Source organism: Heterodontus francisci, chromosome 3 (assembly GCF_036365525.1).
Source record: "Heterodontus francisci isolate sHetFra1 chromosome 3, sHetFra1.hap1, whole genome shotgun sequence".
Taxonomy (NCBI): Eukaryota; Metazoa; Chordata; class Chondrichthyes; order Heterodontiformes; family Heterodontidae; genus Heterodontus; species Heterodontus francisci.
In genome coordinates, this window is record NC_090373.1 from 37268592 (window position 1) to 37287957 (window position 19366).

A 19366-nucleotide genomic window follows, 5' to 3' on the forward strand; every position below is an offset into this window, starting at 1 on the left:
TGGCCTGTAGTTTGAATTGTCTTCCTCCCTTTTTGAATAAAACGAGTTACATTCACTATTTTCCCATCTAACGGAACCTTCCCCGAATCTAGGGAATTTTGGAAAATTAAAACCAATGCAACTACCTCACTAGCCACTTCTTTTAAGACTCTAGGATGAAGTCCATCAGGACCCGGGGACTTGTCAGCCTGCAGCTCCAACAATCTGCTCAGTGCCACTTCAGGATTGTAATTTTCTTGAGTTCCTCCTTCCCTTCCAATTCCTGATTTACAGCTATTTGAGATGTTACTTGTATCCTCTATGGTGAAGACCAATGCAAAATACCTGTTCAATTCATCTGCCATCTCCTTATTTTCCATTATTAATTCCTCAGACTCACTTTCTATAGGACCAACGCTCACTTTGCTAACTCTTCTTAAAATATCTGTAGAAACTCTTACTATCTGTTTTTATATTTCTAACTAGCTTTCTTGCGTACTCTAACTTTTCCCTCATCAATCTTTTAGTCATTCTTTGCTTTTTTTATTTATATATATATATATATTCTGTCTAATCATCTGACCTGCCTCCCATCTATGCAAAATTATATGCTTTTTAAGTTTGATACTATCTAACTTTTTTAGTTAACCAAAGATGGTGGGTCCTCTCCTCGGAATTTTTCCTTCTTGTTGGAATGTGTCTATTCTGTGTATTCTGAAATAGCCCCTTAAATGTCTGCCACTGCATCTCTATTGACCTATCCCTTAACCTAATTTGCGAGTTCACTTTAGCTAGCTCTGCTTTCATGCCCTCATAATTGCCCTTATTTAAGTTTAAAATACTAGTCTTAGACCCACTCTTCTCTCCCTCATACTGAATGTAAATTTCAATCAGATTATGATCGCTGCTGTCTAGGGGCCTCTTCACTATGAGGTCATTAATTAATCCTATCTCGTTGAACAATACCAGGTCTAGTAATAGCCTGCTTCCTGGTTGCCTCCAGGATGTGCTTTTCTAAGAAACTATCCAGAAAACATTCCAGTAACTCGTCATCCAGGCTACCTTTGCCCATCTGATTTTTCCAGACTGTATGTAGATTAAAATCCCCCATGATTATCGCCGTACCTTTCTGACAAGCTCCCATTATTTCTTCAGTTCTGATGACAGGCCACAGACCTGAAACGTTAACTTTGCTTCTTTCTCCACAAATGCTGCCAGACCGGCTGAGTATTTCTAGCACCTTTTGTTTTTGTTTCAGATTGCCAGCATCTGTAGTATTTTGCTTTTATTATCCCATTATTTCTTCCTTTGACCACTGACCACCTCCAGGCGCGTATCCATTGTCTCTCGAGATAAGGAGGCCCAAAAGAAGAAGAAAGAAAGAAAAAAGAAGAATTTCTTCCTTTATACCCCATGCTACAGTGTGGTTACTGTAAGGGGGCCTGTACATCACTCCCACAACTGACATCTTGCCTTTATCATTTCTCATCTCGACCCAAACCGCTTCTACACCCTGGTTTCCTAAACATCCCTCGCTATTGTGCTAACACCATTAATTAACAGAGCCACCCCTCCACATTTTCTAGCCTCCTGTCCTTCCTAAATATCATGTAACCTTCAATATTCAAGTCCCAATCTATGTCATCCTGCATCCATGTCTTTGTAATGGCTGTCAGATCGTACTTAGTTATTTCCATTTGTTCGATCAGTTCATCTCTTTTGTTTCAAATGCTACGTGCATTCAGATACAAAGCCTTTAGTTTTGTCCTAGTCTTATTTTTGTAACCTCTAGCTTTATCTGATTTAATCTTAGATTTGTACTCACTGTCCCTTCCTGTCATGGTCTGTTTATCTTTTACTATATTAATACCTTTCTCTCTTACCTTGTCTCTACTCTGATTTATCGCATCTTCTCAAATTTGATCCCTTGCCGCCACAATTAAGTTTGAACTCTCTCTACCTCCCTAGTTATGCAGCTCACTAGAACACTGGTCCCAGCACGGTTCAGATGTAGACCACCCTGATGGTACAGCCCCCACTTTCCCCAGTACTAGTGCCAGTGCCCCACGAACTGGAACCCAATTCCACCACACCAGTCTTTGATCCACACATTCATTTCTTTAATCTTATTTGCCCTATGCCAATTTGAACATGGCTCAGGTAATAATCCAGAAATTATTACCTTTGAGATTCTGCTTCTTAATTTGGTGCCTTGCTCCTCATACTGACTATGCAGAACATCTTTCCTTGTCCTGCCTATGTCGTTGGTACCTACATGGACCACAACAACTGGAATGTCCCCCACTCACTATAGGTTCCTCTCCAGACCTGAGCAGATGTCCTGAACCCCGGCACCAGGCAGACATCACAGTCTTCTGGACTCCCACTCTGATGCGGAGAACAGTGTCAATCCCCTTCACTATACTGTCCCCTACGACCACTACTTTCCTTTTTGCTCCCCCAGCTTGAACGGCTTCCTGTACGAATGTGCCATGGTCAGTCTGCTCATCCACACTACAGCCCTCGCTTTTGTCCAGACAAGCTGCAAGAACCTCGAACTTGTTGCTCAATTTCAAGGGCTGAGGCTGCTCCACTCCCACCATCTTGATCCCCTTACCTGCTGGCTCACAGTCACACTTTTCTGTCCCTGACCACTGCCCAAATCAGAAGACCTATACTACGGGGTGTGACTGCCTTCTGGAACAAAGTGTCCAGTTAACTTTCCCCCTCCCTGATGCATCGCAATGTCTGCAGCTTGGCCTCCAGTTCATCTACTCTGAGCCGAAGCTCCTCAAGCCACTGACACTTATACAGACATGATTGCCAGAAACTGCCTGGCATCCAGGAGCTCCCACATACTGCAGCCATGACACATCACCTGTCCTGCCATCTATATTGTGTTAATTAAATTAGTTTATTTTCCTTAATTAATTTATAGTTTCCCTCACTCACCAAACTCCCTTCTTTACATGTGCACTCAAGCAGCATGCAATGCAGACAAGCAGCACTGAGACCCCTGAATTTATACTCTCTGAAAAACAATGATGAGTCAGCTTTGCTAAAGCTCAGAAACCAGTTTAAGCTAGCTACCGAAATAACTACTCAGAGCTTGTATACCCGTTTAACCCAGTAAGAAACTCAACCTGCCTCTTTACATTTAGTAATTAACTAAATTTAAGTTAACAAAAACTAGACTTGAGAGATTAACTCTTAAAATCCCATCACTTCCCAATTTCCCTTCTTCACACTCAGTGCAGACAAGCAGCACTCAGAGACCCCTGAATTTATACTCTCTGAAAAACAATGACTTAGCTTTGCTGGAGCTCAGAAGCCAGTTTAAGCTAGCTACTTAATTAACCTAAGAGAAGTGAATTAAACACCAACACAAAAGCAAAATCCTGCTGATGCTGAAAATCGGAAGTAAAAATTGAAAGTGCTGGAAATACTTGGCAGGTCTGGCCCGCATCCGCGGGGAGAGAAACAGAGTTAATGTTTCAGGGCGATGACCTTTCATCAGTATTGGCCCAGTTCTGATGAAATGCCATCGACTTGAGACAGAAATCTGAAGCTGATTTTACGACGACTACCATTGACTTATCAACATTCTGCAACAATGTTAACTGTGTTTAGCTCATTTACTCACCATATTTATGGAAGCAAACAGGAGAGTGAATCAGCCTATTATTTAGTTGGCTACATCCCCCCGTCCCACCCTCAACCGCCTCCCCCATTTCCTACTACAATGGGGTTCAACTACATATCAGGCTTACAGAGAGAGAGATAACTGGACAGAGACCACACAATGTGTTTTTTTTGGTCCCACAATATGCCAGTCCCTCAAACAAATCCAAAATACCATTCTCAACACAGCTTAATGCAGAGACATCTTATTTCCTCAACTACTAAGTTCACTAAAGCCGAGTGTATAAGTCAGCACCATTTCACAGCAATAGAGCATAGGAAAACCACACCATGGCTATTACTTGAGACAGAGTCCAAAATGTTCTAACTTCGAAAATATACTATACATTCATCTTTTTAGAGGCAGTTCATTAATTCATGGGGTGTTGGGTGCTCCTGACAAGGGCAGCGTTGCTAACTGCCCTTGAGAAAGTGATTGGAGGATAATTTGCGAAATTAGAGGGGCATCTGAATACACAGGATGTTTAAGCTGCAACTTTTTCTCCCCCTTCAAGCTAGAAGCCTATAAAACAGTTCCACAAGAACCCCACCAGTGAAAGCACCTCCAAAGCTTATACAAATGAAAAAATGGCAATGCACCAACACAAGAACAGCAACTCAATTCAATGGAATTTTCAGACATATGATATCATCCTTTTATATCCTCATCCAGCTTCCTCTGCCCCACCACCCTCCATACTAACACCGATCCTGAAACATGCAACACTAGTAGCCCAATATACAGTTATGTTGACAGACTTGCTGTGTCGATGCATGACAGTACAAAGACTACAAAAAGTAGTGAAACTGCATCAACATGCAAATGTCTATTTTTTTTTAAAACAGTGTTATTGCTGAGGCAAGTAAAGAAATCAATATGAAGCTTTATTGTGCATCTTTTGGTGGCTACTGCAGTGCTTCAGTTATAGAGGCTTGAAAGGAGAGAAAGCGATGAAGTTTTGAGAAGAACAGGACAAGCCAGATGGCATACCAGGATGTAATGCCAGCCACCAGTAGCCCTGGTGCTCAAGTGACCATGCCTTGATTCAACAGAGAGAATGAGTGTTTGCAGGCTATTCATTTAGGAGCAGAGACATGAAAACCTGCTCACGTTGTCACTCATTATTCACATACTACGGTTCCAGAATGGCGTCACTGGTTAGCAGTGAAGAGCAGGAATCTCGACTGATTTCCTTGCTCCACTCCGTCCTCCTTGGGTTAGGGACATTGAAGCAATTCCAAAGCCACTCCAGCGAGCTTGAACAGTGCTATATCACATCACGCCATCTATCCACTCAGCAATGAGGAGACCCATGTAAAACAATTTAAATTTCAGTGTGGAACTCTCCTCCTTAAAGATTTAACAAACTGGGAAATTAGTGCAAAGGTTTAATTCTAATTCTTTCTTAAAAGAAATCAATGGATACTTCAGGAGCATGCCTTAAATAATTAACTTCTAAATTCAAAAATAATTCAGTTTGGATTGGACTACCTGACATTTTTTATTTATGGCTTGATTACTGTCACCTACCTTATGTAAGCAAAGCAAAGTCTGTATTTGTGCATTCAGTTCTATAGAAATCACATTCAGGTTCTGATTAACCCCATACACGCCAACGTGCTAAATTTTAGAGGGCTACCAATAAAATCTAAATAATAACTGAATTTAAATTTTCGTGCCGCCAACTCTTGTGGTCGGCGTTGGAGATGTCTAACATCAAGGTATTACTGGCACTAAAAATATTCCCTTTTGTATTTGACCATTTTCTGCTTCAAGTGTAAAACAGTTTCAGAAAAATTAAGAACAGGATATAATGGCTTTATATTAGGACTCGTTCTGTAAACTCAACAAATAAAGTACTAGTGACAGCCAATAACCGTTCACACAACTGCTTGTCTGCTTACTCAGCTCATTCACCTACAATGGAATAAACTAACTCTTGGAAGAGAACAAGCAGGTATCATTAATTCATCAACAAAATTGCATTTTATTTTGAATGCATTGGATACAGTTTGACCATTAGTGTAATAAGTGCCAAGTGTACTCTCGGCAATGCTGTCACAATCACTATGTGAAGTCACAAATTTCCAAGTCAAAACAAAGTTATGATTGCAACAATGTTCAACGAAAACTAAATGTCCAATTAAAACCTGGATTGTTATAAGGTTGGTGGAAAGATGTCAGGATTGGAAAGCTCAGAAGCTGGATTTAGAGTACACTCAGGTGCACTAATGAGCCACGTAGACTGAAAAGTCACTAGCTTTAACCTCTGATCATAGAATAGAACAGCAAAGGAGGTCATTTGGCCCATTGAGTCTGTGCTCACTCTTTCGAAGAGCAATCCAGTTAGCCCCATTCACCCGCTCTTTCCCCATCTGCATGCAATTTTTTCTCGCTCAAATACTGATTCAATTCCCTTTTGAAGGCTAATATTGAATCTGTATCTACCACCCTATCTTGAAGTCCATTCCAAATCTGAACCACTCATGGCGTAAAAAGGTTTCTCCTCATGCCGGCTCTGGTTCTTTTCCCAATTACCTTAAATCTTGCCCTCTGATTATCGACCCTTCAGCAATTGGAAAAAGTTCCTCTTTATTTGGTCTCTATCTATACCCCTCAAGATTTTAAACACCCATCAAGTCTTTTCTTCGCCTTCTCTGCTCTGAAGAGACTAAACCCAACTTGTCCAGTCTATCCAAGTAACTGTAATCCCTCATCCCTGGAACCATTCTAGTAAATCTCTTCTGTACCCTCTCCAAAGCCTTACATCCTTCCTAAAATGTGATGCCCAGAATTTAACATAATACTTCATATGGACCCGAAGTAGTATTTTTAACAAATTGAACAAAACTTCCTGGCTTTTGCACTCTATCCCCCTATTTCTAAAGCCCAGGATTCCATGTGCTTTAATAACTGCTTTGTTAACTGGTCCTGCCATCTTCAAAGATTTGTGCAAAAACACCCCCAGGTCCATCTCTTTTGGCACCCCCTTTAAAGTTGTACCATTTCGCGTGCATTGTCTCCCCCTTATTATACCGAACAAAATGCATCACCTAATACTTTTTGCCTTGAATTTCATCTGCCATGTGTTTGCCCATTCCACCAGCCTGTCTATGCCCCCTTGAAATCTATTACCACCTTCCTCACTGTTGGTTGCACTTCCACTTCCAAGTTTTGTGTCATCTTCAAATTTTGAAATTTGCAGCCTGTACCCCAAGTCTAAGTGATTAATGTATATCAAAAGCAATATGGTCCTACTGCTGAACCTTGGGGAACTCCACTGTATACCTTCCTTCAGTCCAAAAGACAGTCATTCACCACTATTCTGTTTTCTATCCTTTAGCCGATTTTGTATCCATGCTGCTAATGCCCTTTTTATCCCATGGGCTTCAATTTTAGTAAGGCGGCCAATATGTATTACTTGATCAAATGCCTTTCATATATGCAACATAAACTGCACTGCCCTCATCCGCCCTCTCTGTCACCTCAAAAAAAAACTAATTCAAGTTAGTCAAACATGATTTTCTCAAATCCATGCTGGCTCTCTATTAGTCCATGCTTATCCAGGTGCCGGTTAACAATCCTGGAGAAAATTGTTTCTAAAAGCATCCCCATCACCAATGTTAAACTGACTGGCCCATAATTGCCAAATTTATCCATCTGCCCTTTTTTGAACAAGAGTGTAATATTTGCAATCCTCCAGTTTTCTGGCACCACCCCTCTATCTAAGGAGGATTGGAAGATTGTGGTCAGCACCTCCACAATTTGTACCCTTACTTCCATCAGCAATTTAGGATGCATTCTATCTGGTCCGAGTGACTTATCTACTTTACGGACCGCCAGCCTTTCTAGTACCTCCTCTTCATCTATTTTTATCTCATCCAGTATCCTGGCAACTTCCTTGTTTGCCATAACTTTGGCAAAGCTCTCCTTGTTGGTAAACACCAAGTACTCATTTAGTACCTCAGCCATACCTTCGATCTCCAATGGATCTCTATTTTGGTTCCTAATCACCCCCTCTGTTCTTCTGACAACCCTTTCACTGCTAATATGCCTACAGAGAACCTCTGAATTCTGTTCTATGTTAGCATCCAATATATTCACATCCTGTCCTTTAGTCCCTCTTATCTTGATGCGTGTTAAATCAGCTAATCTGACTCAACTAGATCACCACCATTGGTTTTGGTGTCTCATTGTTATGGGTGGAGCAGGAAAATAAAAATCAACCAGGATCTCTACTGCTGTTAACCCAGCATGCGTGTGGCTGATCAGTTGAGGACATAACTGAGCTCAGCTGTCATGCCCATCACAGTCAAGCAACCTGCTGCCAATGACAACAACTTGCATTTATATAGCACTTTTAATATAGTAAAACATCCCAAGGCACTTCACAGGTGCATCATCAAACAATATTTGACACCAAGCCACATTACACACTATCTACACTCATGTGGGAAGAGGAGGAGGTATATTGGCATTCATTGAATCATACATAATTTATCGCCTTTAGAAGGGAAGGAAGAAGAGGAAAGAAAACTGTGGGAGAAATTGGACACAGCATTTGATGGAACCAAATATTGTGTCCAATTATTCCCCTAGTTTCACTTGTTCCACTGTGCAAGTCTGACTTTTCCAACAGGTGAATAATGATTTCTTATAACTGCCTGATAAAGCTAAAAGACAATCAAGTTTGTGACACACAGAGGCACTTACAGACTCAGATGAAATTGAAAAGATTAACAGTATCCCTTTACCTTCAAAGTAAGCCATCAGCAGAAGACATTTCCTTTGTGCACAACATGTAGCACGATGGTAAAACATTCTTAGCATGTAGGAAATCATTACTACTGGAGTAGATAGGAAAGTTTGAAGAGTGGAAACAGAATACTGAACTCCCATTCAATAATTCAGCCTTGAGTGACATTTATAGGAAACTTTTACCAATTTTGGCCACTGGATGGAATGTGTCACAAAAGCACTCCACTACCAGAGGTTTAATGGGGAGAGCGTTTAAAGTAGGTATTTTATTTACAGATAAACTGATCTTAGTTGTCAGTTGAATTCAGCAAAGACAAAAGGACAGTTTATTACTTCAAATTTTCAAATATGACTTACATTTGTGATCAATAAACTGAGCAAGGTGTCTCACTCCTCCACAATTTTGAATTTATTTATTTATTTTTTTTAAAAAGGCTCAGGTAATTTTACATGAGTCCAAGCCATTTTCCTGGTCTTTATGCAAAGGCCCACTATATAACTTTGACTCAGGTAGCAAGTCAACAGTACCATAAAAACTCAGTTATTATTTATGTAACTCTTTCAATTGTATTGCCGGGGTATACACTCCCAAACGAACTACTAAACAGGAATGCATTTTAATAACCTGCCCCAGATTGTTTCAAACTATGAAATATTTATCATTCAGGGCACCATTTTGATAATTATATCATTCTAATCACAGCTTTTTACCGCTTGGTGGTCTACTGCAGAATCCACTGTGATGCTAGGCCCCCACTTGCCAAGAATGAGGACATTAATTTTGTCATGAACATTGATTTTAAACTGTTACTGGAGCGAAGAAAGGACTTGTTAAAAAGATCAGCCGTGGCTGGAAAATACATTTGCATATTAACAGACAGTGCTTGGAAGGACAAAGGACTATTCCCTGACACATTCAACCCACAATGGACCTTGATCACCAGGTACTGTAAGAGGAGCATTCCAGAGACTGCTAAGGTGATACAACCCAAGACGTGATCAGACCAGTTAGTCACCTGACTAACCTGCTTGGCAACCTGCGTTGCACTGAATTGTTCAAACAGTTTGAACTGAGAAAGTCTGTTAGCTCCTGAACTGTGAAGATCTCTTCTGTCTGCTCCCATCTCTTTCTCACAAACCTCTGAATCCACATGAACCCCAAGAGAGAAAGTCCCCTACTGCAAACAAGGTTTAAGAATAATACTGGGCCCCAATGAAAAGCATGATCTACCTACAATCAAGGACTCTACAGTGAGCTCGAAGAACCGTAACAACTCTTCAGATATTGCCTCAAGCTTTTCCACTTTATTTCTTCTGCTCTTTTCTGGCTCGATTGGCATGTGTGTATCGCATATGCATGCTAGCGTGGGTGCATCATGTATGCATAGGCGTCAACCGAATAAGAGTTTAAGTTTAATAAATTTCAACTTTTCTTCTTTAAACCTAAGAAAGCCTGTTTGTGCTGGTTTCTTTGACTTATAATTGGAAAGCAGTGAACAAGGATTCACCAAGGGGGAGCTAAAAGTATGGTGTGTTAAAAATTAAACCCTGTTACGGTAAGACCAGGCGAAGGCTGAAAGGGAACCGTAGACCTCTCTCTCACCTGGTCATAACACCACTAATTTTGAGAATAGACCGAGATAGAGGCCTTTACTTCAGTTTTACACATATGCATCCAAGCTTCCTCTTTCTCTTACTATTGCCGAGAGATGCTTCAGTCCTGCAGCTTAATCACTTCACATAGAAAATTAAATTAACATTAATAAAACATTACTTTAAAACTTTCCCAAATGCTTTGGCTGACTTTTTTTTTAAATGAAGCACATCAATACAGTAGTGAAAGATTTCAACACATCCCATTGGCTTTCATTTAGAATCACTGAGCTAAATATTCATACCAGCAACATGATCCATATGAGCACAGAGCCATCTGACTCACAAACTACCAAGCAGTTTTAATGCCTGATACTCCCTCAGGGAATTTCCACAATCACAACCAGTGGAATGTAGTTAGAGAAACATCCATGATACAATTATTAATTAACAATCAAGCACTCCCCATCCTTGTTTCAAAAAACAAATGGCAACTAAAATTATCACCATGGTTTTCCATTGCACAACCTCTTTCTAGAAGAGACATCTGTATTCTATATTATACAAAAAATGGTATTACAGCATTCACAAACATATTTTGTTACAGATGCAAAACAATCTTGAAATTCTCCTGCTTACAAGTTAGAGCCTGACTGAAACTGACAAATTCCAATCTACAAAGTCCTTTAACTAAACAATTATTAAACTTTCAATGTCCTATGGCTTTACATCAGTCTTTGTGGCCTTAAACAGACTCAGATCCAATTTACCAGAATAATATTCAGCAGGTCTGGCAGCATGAGAAAGCTTCTGATGAAAGGTCATCGACCTGAAACATTAAACTCTGTTTCTCTTGCCACAGATGCTGCCTAACCTGAGTATTTCCAGCACTTTCTGCTTTTATTTCAGATTTCCAGCATATGTAGTATTTTGCTTTTTATAACCTGAACATATTGTGCATTACATGGAATAAACAGCATAACATTAGTTAGCCATTTCTAATTATTCTAGAGGATCATTTCTTGACATATTTAGGAGCATAATTGGGTCAGGAGACAAAGGAAGAACAAACAATGCAAAAAATTGACTTGAGGTGGTAACTGGGAGCACAGATACTCTCGGTTACATTGCTGCCATGAAATCATCAATGATCATTCTGTGTTGTTGGCCAGGAGCAATCCCATGGAGATCCAATTAAACTACTGCATATTAGCAAACAGACCTGCACTCATGCTGTAAAAGTAAAAACTGCAATCTAAACATTTATGATGTGCAATTACTTCGGATTACGTACAATTTTATAGCAGCCGCCTCCCACCTTACCTCATCTCACCCCATCAAAATATCCTGCTATTCATTTCTCTCTCATTTACTTAACTAACTTCCCTTTAAATGCTATCGCCTCAACCACTGCATGTAGTAGCACGTTCCATATTCTTACCACTTTTGGGGAAAGAGGTTTCTCCTGAATTCCTTATTGGATTTAATAGTGACTACCTCGTATTTATGGCCTCTAGTTTTGGATTCCTCCTCAAGTTCTAATATCTTTGCTCTGTCTACCCTATTGAAACACTTCAGATTTTTAAAGACATCTATCAGGTCACCTCCAGTCTTCTCTTTTCTAAAGAGCCACAGCCTGTTCAGTCTTTCCTGATAGTTGTGCCTTTCAATTCTGGTATCACCTTTGTAAATCTTTTTTGCACTTTTGCAGTGCTTTTATGTACTTTCTGTAAAGGAGATCAGAACTGTACACAGTGCTTCAAGTGCGGTCTATCCAGGATTCTATACAAATGTAACATAATCACTGTTTTTCCATTCTATCCCTCTAGAAATAAACTCTAGTGCTTTCTATGGCTTTTTATGGCTTTCTTAGCCTGAATTGCTACTTTCAGTGATCTGTGAATCTGTACTCTAAGATCCTTTTGCACCGAGCCCCCACTTAGACTTTTGTTTTTCAACGGGTGGGTGGCCTCCTTATTCTTCCTACCAAAATACCATCTCACACATCTACATTGAAATTCATTTGCTATTTGCACACCTATTCGAGGAACATGGGATATGCAGGGACCATTCAGCCCCTTGAACTTGCTACCCATGGCTAGTTAGACCATTCTGCTGAAGTCTTTCTTGTATTTTGTCACAGTCTTTGTCAATATTAACTGTCCTCCCCAATTCTCTGTTGTGGACAAATTGATATATTTCTGATTCCTAAGCCCAAATCATTTGAACAAATGGCAAACAGTGGTCCCTACACAGATCACTGTAGAACATCACTTCCCACCTTCCACTAGTCTCAGCAATTACCTTTAACACCCATTCTCTCTCTCTCTCATTTTGTAGCCAGCTTGCTATGCATTCTGCTACTTGATCTGACTCCATATGCTGTACCTCATTGAAGGCCTTTTGAAAATCCTTATACCAATACCCATTGTATTACACTGGTCTACACTTTCTGTTACTTCTTCAAAGAAGTCAATCAGTTCGGTCAAGCATCACCTTACTTTCTGAAATCCATGCTGACATATTTTGTTTGCTAGATTTTTGTTTTAATTACACCTTTGAGTAAAGACTTCATTATATTTTCCATTATCGACATTTAGCAAACTGGTATTCCCTGGAATGCAAATTTAGCTTAATGTGGAGATATTGCATTCTGGAGAACTGAGTCTGCCTGCAAACTTCAATACTGTTAAATGACCTGTTCTTTAAATACATTTAATTTAGGATAAATTTTCTCAAGGCTATCAGTACAGGGATACTGAACATTTTGGGAAAACAGCATTAGGATCAAGTGCAGTTTAAATGCAGAGTGAAATTTCCCCTACTTGGCCTGGTACTCTGGTAGAATAACATCTCCCACACAAACTGTTGTCCTGTGACTTCTGAACAAAACTGCCAAATTACAAGCATCTTTGTGCTCTACTCTTGGACACTATGAAGTAGGCTGAGAAGGCCAAAAAAAACACAATATTTATGTAGAATCTTTGGGGCTTGTGAAGAGAGATTTCATCCCATTGGTCAGGATGAGGTTCACACTCAGTCCCAGAGGTGAAGTAGCAGACTTTCTGTTATCATCGAGTTCCTGGAACAATTCCACCTCTTTAATAGGACACTAAAGGGGACACAGCTAGTGACCATCCTATAGTTAAACGCAAAATCGATTATACTTATGTAACTGGAAGTGCGTAAAGTATGTTCGATCCTGGGGTCAATGTGCACAACGCCCAATTCCCACTAGCAATGTGTGTCAATATATATTGTATATACAATGTGAGGGAAATGTCATTGAGAAGGATAACTTGTCAGTCGCTCTTGTTGCCAATTAAAATTAAACCTTGCCAGGTCTTTGACATTTCAGGATTTCCGCTGCCATAACCACCAACCCACAAATCAACTTCGAGTAGCCAATGTTATTTTTTTTTAAAAAAAGACAAATCCTGACCATAGCGCCTTAAAATTGCAATTGATATTTCGATTATTTCCCCCAAACTTATCTTTTTAAACTTGGTTTGCCAAAGTGACTTTTTTTTTTTGCACAGGACAAAGTTAGCACAGTATAAAAATGCAACCTTGCATTAAGGTGTCTTAATACAACATTCAGCCTAAGAGTTGGTTTGGCTGCCGAAAGAGCAAGAAAAGTGGGGGAATCGGAGAGCGGGTGACGATCAAACCCAAGTTTAGGCTACTTACTTTGGGCAGTTCCCGGAGCTGGTTGGCGTCGAGCAGCAGTTCCTCTAGGCTCCGGCTGTAGCGATAAATCTCATCAGGGACGGCGAGGAGCGAACAGTGTCTCTTGTCGACGGCCTCGACGTGCCGGTTGCACCGCCACAGCGGAATGCAATTGAACATGTCTCGGGCTCCAGGTTCCAGTGGAACGCTCCGGGGACGGGGGGTTCTAAAATGGAACGCTCTCGGAGCTCAGCGTTCTGGTTCTAGAACCCGGCCGCCTCCAACCTTCTACCCGCAGCAAAACAACCAAGGCGGGCGGGAGAAGGAAGAAATTGTACATTAATTGAAATGTATATTTAAATAAGTAATTTTTTTTAAACCCCAAGCCAGCTGCTCTTCTTCCTTCTGCTACTGGGTGCTTTAAATCGTGGTGTCCCAGTTAGAAAAAGTTTGTAGCAGGTAAATCTGACAGCTTTTTTGTGTCCTACATGTCTCTTTTTCTTCTTTTTTTCGGTCTCCCTCACGGTTTCCTCTGTTTCCACTTCCTGAACCGGAACCCACACTCCCTCCTTCTAGTTGACGTCAACATTCCCAGCGGCCTATGTTGAAGTGAGTGGGGTAGATTGGAAGGAATGAGGCAGAGCCGCTGGGGAGCTGCCTGGTTGTTTGGCGCTCGCTGCGGTGTCTCTGTTGTTGATCAGTTGAGTGAGCCGATCTATCCAGGCTGTTGGCAAAGGGCTTCGGAATTCCTGCCTCCAATTCGACAGACCTCCCACATCTCACAATGTTGTTTTTGTTTTACGGAGACTTTTTTTTTTCATTTATGTGTATGTAAGGGTTATATTAAAAGTGAAGGATGCCTTCCCACTTCTGTTATTCATTGTCTGCACTGGCAATGCAGTTTGCAAGTGTTTGATACTAAGCAAAGCTCCTCTTCTCGCCCATCCGTTTTCCTCACATCAACTGCTCTCTTTTACTCGGGAGATAAAATGCTGATTTAGCGCTAAATTCTGGCTTGATGTCACTGAGGATTTATTGAAGTTCGGATCCTTACAGCTGTCAAAGACAAAAGAGAGCATGGGCCCATCACTGGGCTGCAACCCAGGTGATAAATGTGACAGGACAGCGTGCTAACCCACAGTAACATCCAGTCGGACATTCGGTTGTGCCTGCACAGAACAATATCGTAGGAATTTAAAGGCATTGCACACTTCCAGTAAAATGCATCATGCAGGACACTGGTCTATTTCTCCCATTCTCAACAACAGCGGGTTTCCAGACGCATGCGAGGAAAATGCTTCCCTGTCGCCACAACACAAGGCTTTCCTGGCTGCTTTCTTGCACCTCCTAGTGGCTGTTAGAGTGAAGGGAGCAGGTCACTTACCAACACTGGGGAAAGATAGCAGCTGCAACACTTCAGCTCTCTTTTCTCTTCCTAATATTAACTAGTGCCGTGTGCGGTTCCAGCACATTCTGCTTCTATTAAACTTGTGGACAATGAATAGGGAAATAACAGAGAGGGACAAAATTTACAAAAGGAAAGATTGGAAGGACAATCTGTACCAAAAAAAATCAAATGGGTGATGTAAGTTTAAGGAAAAATACAAGTTCTGAAAATAAAAAATAATTAAGATTCAGGTTCAGACGATTTAATCATCAGAACACATTGCATTGAAAATGTAGTTAGAATTGTCAATTTTTAATTGTTGCGAATTGTCAAGTGACGATTGTTCTTCAACAACCACACCTATCTGTGAGTCAAGACTTTGGCCACTGGGAATTTTCCCATTGAGCCCAATTTTGCTCGGACTCATTAGTGTCATAATCCGCTGAATGCTGACAAGGGCTGTTATTCTCGTCTTGAATTTGGAAAGAAAAACTTCATAGAAACTTACAGCACAGAAAGAGGACTTTCAGCCCACCATTCTCAAGTACCTCTCCAACTCCCTTTAAAAATTATTGATGGAATCAGCTTCCACCATCTTTTCAGGTAGAGTGTGCCAAATCCCAAGAAATCTCTGAGTGAAACAAATTCTCTCCTCATCTATCCTCTAAAAGTTTTGCCAATCATTTTAAATCTACGACCTCCAGTTATTGACCCACTTGCCAGAGGGAATCAAAACCTCATCATCTTGAAAACCTCTATCAGGTCTCCTCTTAACCTTCTCTGTTCCAAGGAGAACAGTCCTAAATTTTCCAACCTCTCCTCATAAATGAAGTCCCTCATCCCTGGTAACATCCTGGTAAACCTCCTCTGAACCCTTTGCATGGCCTTTACATTGACCCTGAACTGTGGTGCCCACAATTGTCCACAATATTCCAGCTGAGGCCAAACCAGTGATTGATAAAGTTCCAGCATGATCTCTTTGCTTTTACATTCTATTCCTCAATTTCAAGACCCAAGTAACTATATGCATTTCTAACCACCTTATCATCTTGCCATGGGCGGCACAGTGGTGCAGTGGTTAGCACCGAAGCCTCACAGCTCCAGCGACCCGGGTTCAATTCTGGGTACTGCCTGTGTGGAGTTTGCAAGTTCTCCCTGTGGCTGTGTGGGTTTCCTCCGGGTGCTCCGGTTTCCTCCCACATGCCAAAGACTTGCAGGTTGATAGGTAAATTGGCCATTATAAATTGACCCTAGTATAGGTAGGTGGTAGGGAAATATAGGGACAGGTGGGGATGTGGTAGGAATATGGAATTAGTGTAGGATTAGTATAAATGGGTGGTTGATGGTCGGCACAGACTTGGTGGGCTGAAGGGCCTGTTTCAGTGCTGTATCTCTAAACTAAACTCTTAAGGATTTGTGTATATGGACACCAAGGTCTCTCTGTTCATCAACACTTTGCAAAATTGTGTCTTTTCTAGTCTACTGTCTTTCCATATTAGTTCTCCCAAAGTGTATCACTTCACACTTCTCCATATTGTACTCCATTTGCCCATTTACATCTGCCCATTTATATAGGAACTTTCATCTCCTCAGTCCCAAAGCATTTTACAACCAATGAAGTACTTTCGTTGAAATGTAGACACTGTTGCGATGTTGGAAATGCAGCAGCCAATTTGCACACAGCAAGGTCCCACGAGCAGCAATGTGTAAGCATATTATTTTAGTGATGTTGGTTGAGGGATAGATATTGGTTAAGACACCAGGAAGAACTCTCTTGCTCTTCTTTGAAATAGTGCCCTGAGAAGGCAGAATATGGGATTGGTTTAACATCTCATCCAAAACACAGCACCTTGGACAGTGCTTCCTCAGTACTGCACTGCAGTGTCAACCTAGATTTTGTGCTCACATCTCTGAAGTGTCCTTTAGGGAAGGAAATCTGCCGTCCATACCTGGTCTGGCCTGCATGTGACCCCACAGTATTGTGGTTGACTCTTAACTGCCCTCTGAAATGGCCTAGCAAGCCACTCAGTTGTCAAGGGCAATTAGGGATGGGCAACAAATGCTGGTCTTGCCAGTGACACCCAGACCCCATGAAAGAATTTTTAAAAATGAACCTATAACCTTCTGACTCAGAGGCAAGAGTACTAAGATCCGTGTCTGGGGCAAGGCTGTTATTGTTTTCATATGTTCTTACCCTTCTCTTGGAGAACAGGTTGAAGTAGTGAAAGGATTTGCAGACTGATTAACAGTCTGACAGGATGTGAACTCTCCTTCCATGACCATAAACATTCTTATACCAGCTGATAAGGTGGTCAGTCCTATAAGCTCGGGGGGTTTTATGGGCTCCCACAACTCATATAATGATCGGGGAACCTACTCACACTCAATGGACAGGAATATCATGTTGGATATCAATCCAGAGGTTAGAGCTAGAGCTCCTGTCTCCACTCGTCAGGACTGTTTGACATGGAGTTCAAACTCTGAACCTTCTGACTGAGAGGTGGGGCTGCTACCACTAAGACACAGGGCCTCTCCGATCAAGGTTCTACTGCCAAGTGGCTCTGACTAACTGAGTCTTGATAAAACGATTATTGGTATGTGCCACTTGATGACACTATTGATGACATCTTTCAAAACTTTGTTGATAATTGGGAGAAGACTAGCTAATAAGGCAGTAATTCACCACATTAATTTTGTTCTGCTTTTTGTAAATAGGATACACCTGAGCAATTCCCTACCTTGTCAGATAGAAGCCAGTGTCAAAGCTGTACTCGGTTAGCTTGGCCAGGGAAGGTGGTTTGAAGATGGGAGCCATTGTCTTCAGCCCCTGCCCGAAACTCTGTTCCCGAGCCACTGACTCCATCTCTCTCCTGGCAACTGTGAGACTGTTCACAGCTTTGCTGTCATATCTGACCCCAAATTGAGCTACCGACTACATATTCACGCCTACACTAGGACCGTCTGTTCCTACCTCCATAACATGTTCCAACTCCACCCTTCCTCAGCTCATCTGCTGCTGAAATGCTCATCCATGCCTTTGTAATGCCTAGACTTATTCCAATGCACTCCTGGCTGACCTCCCACATTCTACCTTCTGTAAACTTGAGATCATCCAAAACTCTGCTGCCCATGACCTAACTCACACTGAGCTCCGTTCACCCATTACGCCTGTGCTTGCTGACCTACACTGGCTCCTAGTGAAGCAACTCTTTCATTTTAAAATACTAATTTTCAAATTCCTTCATGGCCTCACCCTCCCCTATCTCTGTAAGCTCCTCCAGCCCCACAACCTTCTAAGATGTCTGCACTCCTCTAATTCTAGCCTCTTGAGCATCTTTTTTAATCATTCACCAGTGACGGCCATGCCTTCAGCTGGCAAAGCCCTAGACTCTGGAATTCCTCCCCTGAACCCCTCTCAGCCTCTCTTTCCTCTTTGTTTGCTAATGCTCCTGTGAAGCACCTTCGGATGTTTTACTAACTTAAAAGCACTATATAAATGCAAGTTTTTATTGTTGTTGTAAACCAGAAAACTGATACACCAAAGGCAGACTGACAAATAATATTTTTGCAAATGTTTCTTAAAGACTTATGATAAAAGGCACTTTACTCCAATTTTTGTGCTGAGTTTTTTGATGGTGGTTGACAGTGTACGTAATGTGCTTGCGTAATTTTGTGATAGCCAACATTTTGTTTGGCCAAGTGTGATTTCCAGGATTCAATTGCAGTTGATTTATATTAAACATAGTATCATACACATTTTTCTCCACTCTCATTTTTTAAAACTCTATTGTTTTCTTTCCAGCGGTAGATTCTGTTACCGTCATCCATTCTATCATTGACAACCCTTTTTCTTCCAGCCGAACATTTGATGGTCAGTGACACAAACCTCTCCTGAGATGCTTTCAATAGTTTCGAGATTGGCCAACAGGGGGTGTGCTTCTTCCAGATAGGGCTGATCCTATTTTACTCCTTCGGTTTGCATTGCAAACAATTGCAAAGAATTCGAGTTAACAATCAAGACTCAACTAAAATTTGGATCCTCTGACCAGGAAACCAGTCCAACTATAGATGCACTATCACAATTATTTAATTATTTTAATTAAGTTTTTATGCATCTTCAATGTTTATTTTTTCAGGTTTCCATGAATACTACAAAATATAAAATAATTAACTGCCATCTTTAGTTATCATGCCAAGCTCACCACCATCTTCCACGGGCAACTGAAGATGAGACGTGCATGTTCCCTAGACAGCATCACCACATCTCAAGAGCAAATTTAGGGGAAAAAAAGGTAATT

General features: G+C 41.1%; 1 protein-coding gene across 1 annotated transcript in view; it reads right to left on the minus strand.

Moving 5' to 3' along the window:
- The window catches only part of lrrc1 (leucine rich repeat containing 1), a 190312-nt gene extending 175433 nt beyond the window's left edge, over window positions 1-14879 (minus strand). The window contains exon 1 of the mRNA XM_068021251.1: window positions 13703-14879. Coding sequence (XP_067877352.1) covers window positions 13703-13861 — 159 coding nt within the window. The 5' untranslated portion in view covers window positions 13862-14879. The remainder of the gene's footprint in view (window positions 1-13702) is intronic.
- Between the last annotated feature and the right edge of the window lie 4487 nt (window positions 14880-19366).